General features: G+C 41.0%; 1 protein-coding gene across 1 annotated transcript in view; it reads right to left on the reverse strand.

The window, feature by feature from the left end:
- Positions 1-702: 702 nt before the first annotated feature.
- Positions 703-12374, reverse strand: part of ODR4 (odr-4 GPCR localization factor homolog) — a 48835-nt gene continuing 37163 nt past the window's right edge. The window contains 2 exon segments of the mRNA XM_075615488.1: positions 703-2253; positions 5594-5701. Coding sequence (XP_075471603.1) covers positions 2186-2253; positions 5594-5701 — 176 coding nt within the window. The 3' untranslated portion in view covers positions 703-2185.

The following is a 12374-nucleotide window of genomic DNA, read 5'->3' on the forward strand; positions in this document are numbered from 1 at the left end:
GGTTGTGGGTGATTCGTGAGTTCATGAGAGGCATCTGCGGATGCTTCTTCTCCTGCCTCTAACCATTTTCCTGTGTACTAGCCCCCACCCAGGTATTCATTCTATATACTACCCTCCTTTATGACTTTTATTATTTCATATTTGCAGTAAGATTCCCATACCTGGTGATTATATATGGACAAGAGGTTACAAGACAACTAAACAGTCTTACACACGAATTAGGAGCATCGGATATATGGGTTTTACTCCCCTTTTTTTCTCATACTTAGTAGAGTCCCATAGCTACTGTATATATAACCCCTTAAACCTCACTCCAAAAACCATATGGAGAGACCACTCTGCTCAAAAAAGGAGCACTCCTTAGATACCTGGGAAATATGCAAAGTGTATTTAAATGACTCACACCCCACCCTTAAGGATTTCCATAAGACCTATGCTGACAAACCTAAGTTACCTTGCAAGGAAGGGGGTACTGGTGTCAGGCCCAACAGGATAACAACCCACAACCTCTGCTATCCGGGACAGCAGCTCTAGCATTGTGAGCTAAACCAGCTGCTGGGTAGCTCCACTGTCACAGCATACGCAAGCAAATCCCAGGGAGAAAGTTGATGTGACAGCCAAGAGGCACATGGTGGCTGAGAAACAGCAAACCTGAAACTACTGTTGAGTCCCTACTTACATTCTAAAAGGAAACAGAGAAGCAACGTTTTAATCGCTTGTTTAATCCAGATTTTTGTAGCCAGGGAACAATATAAATATGACCTTTTTATTGCAGTTAAAAGTATATGAGGCCGTGCATTACAGTACAGCACATATCTGCCCCAAAGAGCTCAAAACTTAGCTGTGCTATTGGACGCAGAAACAAATAGTAAACATAGTAACATGATCGTGTGCACAAACGGTTAACTTTTAAAGGATCAGTCTCTCCTAATGGCAGCAACATAAATAAGAAGTGATTGACCAAAATCGGATAAATAAAATTATTTTTTAAATGTATCATTTTAAAGTTACTTTGTTAACAAAGTGAACGGAGGAGTTTGATTTCCTCTGACTACTCCCTTTTGTGTGATGTCAGCGCGTTTTGTTTAGGCAAAGCCCCCACTCTTACCTGGATTGGTTCTCTGAGGACCAGGTGGGATAAGGGTGAAGGAAATACACATCCCACATTCTGAAGCACCAATGAAAAATAACTTGTGCTTCATTTTCTAGGGAAACCCCCCCCCCCAGCTAAACCTTTGTGTATACTGTAACACGGTTAGATTAAAAGCATTAGAAATTGACTTTTATACACAGGTGCATCACCTCCTCCCGTTTTAATAATTTGTTGGTTCTTACTTTTAATGTATACTGGACACCTAACAAGCTCCTATTAAACCCCCAAAATAACCACAACATATATATATGTTCTATATACATGTGTCTGTGTCTGGTTTTAAATCTTACTTTTAATGGCTAGACTGGATTCAAAATTATAGATGCTAATATACTGACAAATTGTAATATAGTGGATAACTTATTAACTGTGTTAACTCCACTGCTTTGTATTTTTTATGATCCCCCCCTATATTATATAATAAAACATCTGTTTTTATCTCTCAAGTGTTGTCCTGTTCAGTGATTTCTAAATTGTGTGTTGTATTCTCCAAAAATGTGCCCCAAACCCAACCCAAAATGGAATTGGTTGCCCAGTTTGTGACATCGTGGGATACCAGAACAGCCTGATTATAGGAATTGAAGATAAGATATAACTTATTGTGGTTGCAGGCAGCAGGCAGTCCAGTGCTTCTTGTTGGAGTGGAGCAAGAGAGAATAGGCAGCAGAAGTTGCCGTATGGACACTCTACTGCAGGCTTTAGGCCTGGTAGGAAAAACCATTCTAACCAAAACAGATTAAGCTAATTTTTAAAATCACAGAGGAATTACACCTTTGACTATTATAAATTAAAGAGCCACTTGGACAGTTACACCATTTGTATTAAAACTACACAAGTATGCCAATCTGGAGAGGAAAATGAAGGAAATCACAAATGTGAACACCATGAGAGGAATTTGTTTTCCAGAACAGAATACACAGTTGGAGCTAATCTCTTAGCACCTGCAGCGATGCATCAATTCCATAGGTGTCATCTTGCAAAGAAGGACTGGTCGGCATCCATGGAGATCGGAAGGGGTCTTGGTCTTGAACGCTATCCACTTAGATAGTAGAATGATAATACAGCAGCTACAAGGGCAACAACTGATGCTATTACTACCCCTAAAATGACAAAGACAATTACGGTTAGATTATTGGCAGTATGCACTTCTAAACCATAATGGGCCATATTTATTAAGCACCTTCTGGTAATGGCACACCCATACAGCTCATTGACTTTTTAAGGGGCGGTAAGATGTCTTCCAGCACCGAAAGGTGCCCTATGGACTTTATGTCAAATGTTTTTCACACACTGGGGTCTATGAATCACCCCAAAACATGAGGTTTCTGTAATATGTGTACAACGACATTGGGCTGCATCTTTATTAGTGTTTTGGTCTGAGATGTGATACTTAGAGGAAACAGGAGACTTTGGCAGACTTATAACTGCAGGTCATCTCACTTCTATACACTGTGCACGTAAAGAAACGTATAGTCCTTCTTCACCTTCGTGTCATGTTCAAGGTGGGCTAATGTGTGCTGATTCCGGTGTACGTGCAAAGCAGCAAATTCATCAACATATCACACACGTTTCATGCATATGAACTCTAAAAGAAAAAGGTATGCCAATTATTAATGCACCAACTCTAGGGGCCACCCAGTTCTTAAACCCAAAGATTTAAGCACTAATATAATGATAATTAACTATGCTATTCTATGCATAATGGAACATTGCAAACTAAGTTGATGTGTATGAATGGACTCATGTAAAATATCCAATTTCTGTAAACTAGCACAATTGAAAAAAGTTTTTTTATACCATGGATCAATATAAATATAGAGTATCTCAGTCAATCAAAATTTTACAAATGTTGAACTCGATGGATGTTCTTTTTTTTCTTCCATGCTCATCTACTTGATATCTGCTTTAATAAAGCCCAAAGTGGAATCCACAGTTGATGTAAACCTTGGTGTGATTAATCAGTTTGATTACAGGTTACTGTACAGTACTAACTAACACGTGCACACAGGAAACGGAAGATTGTGTCAACAGCAGAGGATTGCAGGCGATAGTATGCACGTGGACACACGTATTAACTGTGGTTAACATTCACATGCACGGATATATGATGCAACGTTTCACTGTCCGATGTTCACTTCCACTAAGAATCTGGCAGTAATCCCAATAGAAACAGGAGATAAAGCAAGAGAACTCAACCATATTGCAGCTCCTCTAGCAGCACTTGTTGCAATGTGCTGTATTTTCAGCAGCTCAGTTGTGAGATTGTACAGTACTTGGGGGTAAAGAGTACCATTACATTTTAAATGACACCCACAGAGTAACAGTACATTTTTAGAGGCAGGCCATTGTAAGAAGGATCTGTCTCTCTCTGTTTTCTAAGCATACATATTTAATCAACCTTTCAACAACAAAAAAATTGGTCAAAATAGCTTACCCCCCAAAGTAAAAAAAAATTATTAAATTGACATTACCGGTACTTTATAAAGGCAGTTCGACCGCTGCCTACAGTAACTAACCAAATGGCAGAATTATTAAGATTACAGTTATTTGTAACATGCCGTCGTGTTCTGCAGTGGAGTTTATTTAAAACGACAACAATTGCCAACTTAAAAAGGCCTTGACCAATTATATTTTATGGCACAATCCACAAGCGGGAAGTGAGTGGCGGGTTTCCCAATGATGCATGTGATTGCCATAATAAGGAAGAGTCTTGTTTGTTTAAAGAATACACACACAGATTGGACACCGCATTTTAACGTGGCTGGTAAGAGAAATGCAATGGGAAGAGCTCCACCTGCTGGAAGAGAGCGGGTAAGTAATATGATAGTTATGGTTAAATATAAAGACAGCAACGTGGACAACTTAACAAGATATTAAGACACATTCTGACTACATGGTGCTATTCAATAGGAAATAGAAGACAGCTTATGACTTATTCAAGTGTTGTCCATAAAGTGTCTTCTGGCAATACGTATTGAATAGCACCGCTTAATAAATATGTCCCAAAATGCAATAAATAAGGAAGAATGTAACATTTCCCATTTAGCACTTGCAGTGTTGGAGTATTCTCCAAGTATTGGTGAAATACACAGAGGCACTGGTGTTACTGGTGGATGACACAGAGGTGTTATTGGTGGATGACACAGAGGTACTGGCGTTATTGGTGGATGACACAGAGGTACTGGCGTTATTGGTGGATGACACAGAGGTACTGGCATTATTGGTGGATGACACAAAGGTACTGGCAGTATTGGTGGATGACACAGAGGTACTGGCATTATTGGTGGATGACACAGAGGCACTGGTGTTACTGGTGGATGACAGAGGTACTGGTGTTACTGGTGGATGACACAGAGGCGTTATTGGTGGATGACACAGAGGCGTTATTGGTGGATGACACAGAGGTACTGGCGTTATCGGTGGATGACACAGAGGTACTGGTGTTACTGGTGGATGACACAGAGGCGTTATTGGTGGATGACACAGAGGCACTGGTGTTATTGGTGGATGACACAGAGGTACTGGCATTATTGGTGGATGACACAGAGGTACTGGCGTTATTGGTGGATGACACAGAGGTACTGGCGTTATTGGTGGATGACACAGAGGTACTGGCATTATTGGTGGATGACACAGAGGCACTGGTGTTACTAGTGGATGACACAGAGGTACTGGTGTTACTGGTGGATGACACAGAGGCGTTATTGGTGGATGACACAGAGGCACTGGCGTTATTAGTGGATGACACAGAGGCACTGGCGTTATTGGTGGTTTACAAAGAGGCATTATTGGTGGATGACACAGAGGTACTGGCGTTATTGGTGGATGACAAAGAGGTACTGGTGTTACTGGTGGATGACACAGAGGCACTGGTGTTATTAGTGTATGACACAGAGGTACTGGCGTTATTAGTGGATTACACAGAGGCGTTATTGGTGGATGACACAGAGGCATTATTGGTGGATGACACAGAGGCATTATTGGTGGATTACACAGAGGCATTATTGGTGGATTACACAGAGGTGCTGGTGTTATTAGTGTATGACACAGAGGTACTGGCGTTATTGGTGGATGACACAGAGGCACTGGTGTTACTGGTGGATGACACGTAGGCGTTATTGGTGGATGACACAGAGGCACTGGCGTTATTAGTGGATGACACAGAGGCACTGGCGTTATTGGTGGATGACACATAGGCATTATTGGTGGATGATACAGAGGCACTGGTGTTATTAGTGTGGGGTACAACAGTGCTGTGAACGGAGCTGGTGATGGTCTAGATACATACCCCAATTCATAAAACGTCATTATGGGTTAATGAACTCAAACTGGCGTTAACTCCCATCCAAGTCAATTCCGAGAGCTTGAGAAGTCTGCGGTACAGTATACAAATGTCTTTTTAACATATCTGAGACAATGTAAAATAAGGACAATACATACCCATGTTCTGATGAATCTTCGTACACAATGTATTTCTTTTTAGTGTGTCTCGTTGATCTCGATTTCTGTTATCCAAATGATCTGAAATGTCTTTATCTTGCTTTTTCTCTACAATGATAATAAAAAAAAGTGGTATAAATAGAGACATAAGTATTTTGGGCTGTACTGAATAAGCAGTCTTCTTCATAGAACGGCTACCTGTATTACAGACCTTTAAAGTCAATAAACTTTACGTTATCTTCGAACGCCAGAATATGTCAAATGGCAGTAGAGTAAATGTGGGTCTTTGGGCCAGATTCAATAAAGTCTGTTAACATTGCTCCGTATTCGACAAAATGTATTTCTGCACAGTGATACATTTAGATATGTTCATCTTGTGCAATAACAATTATACAGCTCAACCCCGTTATAACACAATCCGTTACAACGCGATCCCGCTTATAACACGATGCAAGCGTGGCTCCCAATTTTCCTATTTATGAATACTTTACATGATTATTGGTGTCTTAAATACTTTAGTGTACAATGCGTACAATTGGACATTATTCCTAATGCGATCCGCTTATAACGCGGCGTGATTCTTTGGACCCCAAGCCCAGCGTTATAAGGCGGTTGAGCTGTATATGCATTTGCAAAGTGCGATAAAGTTCTCCATTTCATACGCCGGATTGTGATAAAAATCACAAGTTAGCTATAAACATGAGTGCCAAATATCCCTGGGCTTGTGTGTGCTGAGAGCCATTCCCCCAAGCACAGAGGTATTAGGGAACACACACAGGGATTGGAGGCTTTGTGAGAAAGCCACTTTATTGGGATTTCATTTACGTTTCGTTCTTTTTGTGGCGGTTCCAGTTGTCTATGAGCAAGTGGTGGTCCTCTGAAATGTTTTTGGTAATGAGGACAGTTTTCCATTTTTTCGTACTCAAAAATGGCCATACATATTATAATGCAACGCTCCATTTATAGATTTAAAAAAATAGATAAGCCTTATTACAGCAATAGTATTTTTATGTACATGGGGTACGGGGCCTGGGATTCTGCAAACATTATATCATTTCAAATGGTTCTGTCGTTTAAGTGGTAGAAAACCACTGCCATAGGCAGCGTCACAGGTCAGCACAGTAAGGGAGGTGAAGACAATTTGAGATACATATTTAATGTGGCCCAGTGATTAATCTTCAAGTCTTATTGAATATATTTGGGAAAAGCAGCTCATTTACACCTAGCTTTGCATATTTGAGAACAATTGCTCACTGCTTTTTGACATGATAATTTCAATGCAGTGAATTGTAATAGTTTTCACTTTTTTTATATAGCAATACTAGTGCTCAGCCCACGTGCGCTTTGGGCGCCAACCGCACCCTCTGCAAAATAATGACAGGTTTGACTTTTTTCCTTACCCCACCTTCTCTTCTCCCTCCCTCTCCCACTTTCTCTATCGTCCCCACACTCCACTCTCCATTGCATCTTTTTCATTTAATGCTTTATGATGTCATCAATTCTTGTCGTCTCTCTTCTCCAGCATTCTTGCTTTCTCCTCACACGTCAACTGACACTCTCTTTCTTCGTCTGCTTTCTGTCCAAATTTTATAGCTATCGGACTCTCCATATCTGCCACCAGGCTATGTGCATTATGATGTCCCTGATGAGCTATATCTGACGAAAGGGCGGAGAAAACTTTATTTTTATATATATAAATCTATACTATAATTCAGAGTTTGTTTGTTTGTGCGGCTATACAAATCCACACGCTTAGTCCTAGAGCCACCAAACGTGGCATGCGATCTAATAGGATTAAAAGGAAGAGCGTAGGTGGGGTTTTGGTATGTTTGGCCCATAACTTTCCATATTATATATGCTGAATTAAAGGGGGTACAATACTCCCTGACAGTCAAATAAAGCTAAATGGGGTACAGAGAAGTAACCGCTCCCAGCACTGTGGGAGGGCAGTTACTAATAAATGTGTGTGGACCCCACACTTAGATTTATCACCCTGTTGTTTTAATTGTTTTTATGTCATTTGAGTATGCGTCGCTGTTTCTTGTATAAATAAAACTTTATTATTTTGGCCTGTACTAGGCTTTTATTGGTAACTGCCCTCCCACAGTGCTGGGAGAGGTTACTTCTCTGTACCCCATTTAGCTTTATTTGATTGTCAGGGAGTATTGTACCCCCTTTAATTCAGCAACCTTGTTATGCAGTCAATAGGGATCTCTGGGAGACCATCTTTGTCTCCTTGTCTGTTTGTTTCTGTCATTACCATTCCTTTGCACCGGTTGCTTTAAACACTTAAATACTAATATATTGGCAAGCTGTTTATCATTAGTTATTTTCATATTATATATATACCCAAGATATATATCTGTCTCTTGGGTATGTACAATATGTCTGCAACTCATTATGATTCCACCAATATGATGTCACGTGCCAGATATATAGCCTACCAGCTACAACAGCCAGTGGCTTACTTGCTTAGAGAAATTGTGGATGGCGGATAGGAGACAGCAGATAAGACGGCGAGGAAGAAGAAGGTGGTTGTTATAGGGAGGGTGGGGGTGAGGGAGGCCAAAAGCAGGTGCCAGACAGGTTTGGGGGGTATGTAGGGATCACACAGTTGTGAGAACTGATAGAAGCTTTGCATGTTTTAGCTAAACTATTGTTAGAAATTTTAAACAAAATATTTTGAACTCTTCCTACTTTGGACATCCCCCACCGGGCAACACCGGGTCATTCCGCTAGTATAGTAATACATTTTGTGTTCAGACTTTATTGAATCTGGCCCTTTAAGTTTTTTTTAAATGAGAAAAACAACAGATTACTGAAAATTGCAGCTTGGTTTCACAAGCAGAATAATTTAACTTTTCAGTGCAGTTTCAGTCTACAGATGAACCTTCCTCATCTACTAATAGACCTTCCTCATCTACAGATGGACCTTCCTCATCTACCGATGGACCTTCCTTAAGGCAGTGATCTGTTGTCCGAAATGTCGTTTGGAATCATGATTCAAAAACATGCAAGCTGCTTGCATCTTATCTGTCCGCTATGCTACTGTTCATTTTGATGCATACTGTATGTATTTGAGCAGTTGGCTAAATATACAAGCACAGCATCTGAAGTATAATTTCCATTATTGTGTGGTGTGTGCTCGCTAATAGGGAATACAACCTAATTATGGGTTTGAAAGGGGAAGTACACATTTGGAAAACACTTCCCTTTAATAAAAAGTATCAGTTGCTTATACTTTATTTCTAGAAATAGCATTTTTGCAACGTACCATTTAATTAATTTGCTTTTCAGCATTTCTGAATCCAGTTTTTTTCTGGGATACCTTCTCCACTACAAATATTAAAAATAATCTTCTTGGATCTCAGACCCATTCAACCTTTATTTTTTTACACACACTACCTTTAGACATGCCACTATTATTAGTGAACTTTGGTCCATGGTGTCACAGGAGACCAAGCTTTTTAACACCTTTTACCATCTGGATCCTTTGATTGAATAAAAGCATGAAATAAAATTAATTGGGTTTATTCACATAAAGAACACACACAGCTTGAATTATCAAAATATCATAAATCAACACATATTCCAATGAAATAACAGGTTTCTGGACTTAAAGTTCAGGCAACAGGACAGTCTTTTGGCTAGGGGCACAAATTGCCACCCCTATATTTCAGCCAAATAAAAGAATTTCGTTCTGCCCTTGCAGAATGTATCTCTAAGGCTGAGTCCAGAGACTGCAGCCGTGCGGAGGCGCGCTGAGGCTGAGGGAAAGCGGGTGCTTTCCCTGGCCTTGGAGCGCGTACCATCCGTGGGCGTGTCTGGGGGTGGGCCAGTGACGTCACGGAGCTGGTTCGCCCTCATTGGGCGAACCACTCACGTGACCGGCCCTGCGCTCCCGTGAGTGCCGAAACTAAAAATGTGTTAAGACACACGCTTCCGCAAGCGTGCGCGAGCCCCTGCTAAAGCCGCTCTCATTGCGGCTGCAGGGGCTCACTGGTAAGCTTGCGCGCGCCTCAGTCCTTAGATCTAACGAAATCCTGAGTGGAGTACAAATATGTGATGGTGATAAAACTCCTCTTAACCCCCGTCCCCTCCTTCCTGATGTTACAGCAGAGACCCAACAACCCCATGAGCCTGCACCAGCTTATAATACCTTCAAAACCCTATCTGGGCAATGGGGAACCAATCTTGGCGTGGGAGCCAAATTATGCCCTATTGCAAGGTTGCCAGTAGTCTTGGTAACCGGGCAACAAGCTTCACCCATGTCCCCCCGCTTAGCATGCCTGGCCAAACCCCTTTTGCTCAGTGACAGAATATCTGGCTCTTGTCAGAGAAACCCCTAGTTGCTGGCCAGCTGGTTAACCCCTTTGAAGCTCTGACTGTTTGTATACATCCTGGAGTGCATCTCCCCAGGGTCCCTTAGAAGCCAGGCATTCGGTTATGCATGGAGAAAGAAAAATACAATGCGCTACTAAAATTGAATCAGAGGTGAGAGAGGCACAACATAATCCTCAAACACCCATACACATAAACATATGACCTTAATGATAGTGAAATCTAGAGCGTCTGCAGCCGTAGTTGGGGGTGGTTCAATAACCCGACACTAGGAAGAAAAAACAAAACACAGCGCACAACGCTCATAGTGAAGATAGAAACATGAAAATGTATTATTAAAGGTTCTGCGTACATCAGATTGAAAAAAGACAAGCATAGAATGTGGCATTGTAGGGGTTACTGCACGCTGGAACAGGAATCAGCAGATCAAGATCTTTCCGTCTGGTTTATTAAACATCAGCAGCGGGATCCTCCTCTCCTTTCAAGATTGTGTACAGGAAAGGAATCCCCTACACCACAGCACACAAAGTCCTTTGTGAGAAAGATATTGCTCTGGACTGTCCTCCACACTTCCGTAAAGCAGGGAACCGATGTTGAAGTCCCGTAGAATAGTCCAGCACGCTCGCCGTGGATCACGCTTCACACCACAACGCCGGTATTCACAGTCACGTGACTGGGAGCGCCCGTCGCCCACTGATGACGTGGCTACGGCGCGTAATGCCCCAAGTAGACTGGATGCGATCAATGCACATACAGTGTAGCGGGAGCGGAAATGAGAGCAAATCAATATGCTCACAGTAATAGAAGAGCAGATGCCGATAGTGAGAACTACTTGGCACCATCCAACGCGTTTCGTAGCAAAATGCCACTTCATCAGGGACTGGGAAAGCTGGGCAATCATTCTAAATAAATACCCATCATTCCGAGATGATTGGCCAGGTTCTCATATTACCTGACCAATCCTCAAACTCGCAGAAAAATGCCAAACAGCTGTAGACATAATGAGCATTAGGTAAAACAATGAATATATATCACAATAAAAATACATATAAACAATGAAAATGCCAAGATAAACGGAAGCTGAAAAATAAGAACACCAAATTAGGCATGCAGACATAAAAGGGAGAATAATGGTCAACAACTTAAAAACCTAATAAAAATGGCAGAAAAATATTACTACTATAGATAGCACCTTACAGATGGGAGACATAAGAGAAAAGATGCAGTTACTCAGTAGAGAGACCAGATGTCAACGTCCTCGTATAACCCTTGAGGGGAGAGAGAGCCGAGTTTATAGATCCAGAATGTCTTCCAATATGTGGGCCGCACTAAAAGGTGTTTCAAAGTGCGGATCCAGGAGCACATCAGAAACATCAAAAGTGGGTATGAGAAACAGAGTCTGTTGCGTCATTTTGCGTTACATCACAACAAGGATCCATCAGCGTTGATGTTTAAGGGGATAAGGCTGTCCCCAGAGAGAGAAGAGGAGGAGATAGAGTCAAGAGTCTCTCCTATCAGGAGACATTCTGGGGATATATATATATATATATGTACCAGCCTTGGTGGTGATTATAACTCACATATTGCTATATTTTAACTTGCACATTGTGAGTGTTTTTAATCCCCCCCTCCATATTTCCCTACATTAAATGTTACAGTGTTACACTATGGGGCGTGCGCTCTCTGTTTTGTTTTTCATATATATATATATATATATATATATATATATATATATATATATATATATATATATATATATATACATACTGTTTGGCCCATAGCTTTGTACTGTGTATATATAAACGCATAGGAACTGACATCACTGCATTCTCGCGGTGATTCTGCGTTACTCAGAGGGACTTCTTGCACACTTGGAGGTCTTTTAAGGTGAAAAAACTTCTAACAGCGCTCTAAGGAGGTATTTAAAGTGATAGGTATATTTTGACGTAAACAGTGATGGTGAATATATATACAATAATGTGCAAATAAAAAGCAAACCAGTGCAATAAGTGAAATAAGAAAAAATGCTGCTCAAAACCCTTAGAAGGATGGTCCACAGAAATCCTTCTTGCTGGAACGTGTGGAAAGTGAAGGGGAGCGCAACTCAATCAGTGGTGGATATGTGGAATAAAGAAATAATACAATAGTGCAACACAGTCTTTGTAGATGATTCTCCAAATTTGTAGACTTCTATAAATTCAGAACTCACATTTTCTCAGAAATCAACGAGCATGTAACCCAAACTGAAGTGGGTAATAGATAATGTGGTATATTCGTGTAGATCCTCTCTCTCTCTCTATTTCTTATGGTTCTTGGGGGTACAGGCAATCCTCGGTTATCCGACACAATGTGTTACTCAAAATGGCGTTGGATAGCGAAACGTTGTAAAGCGAAACACATTTTCCCATAGGAACACTGTTTAAATGAAAGGTTCCGTTCC

This window comes from Ascaphus truei, chromosome 10 (assembly GCF_040206685.1).
Source record: "Ascaphus truei isolate aAscTru1 chromosome 10, aAscTru1.hap1, whole genome shotgun sequence".
NCBI lineage: Eukaryota > Metazoa > Chordata > Amphibia > Anura > Ascaphidae > Ascaphus > Ascaphus truei.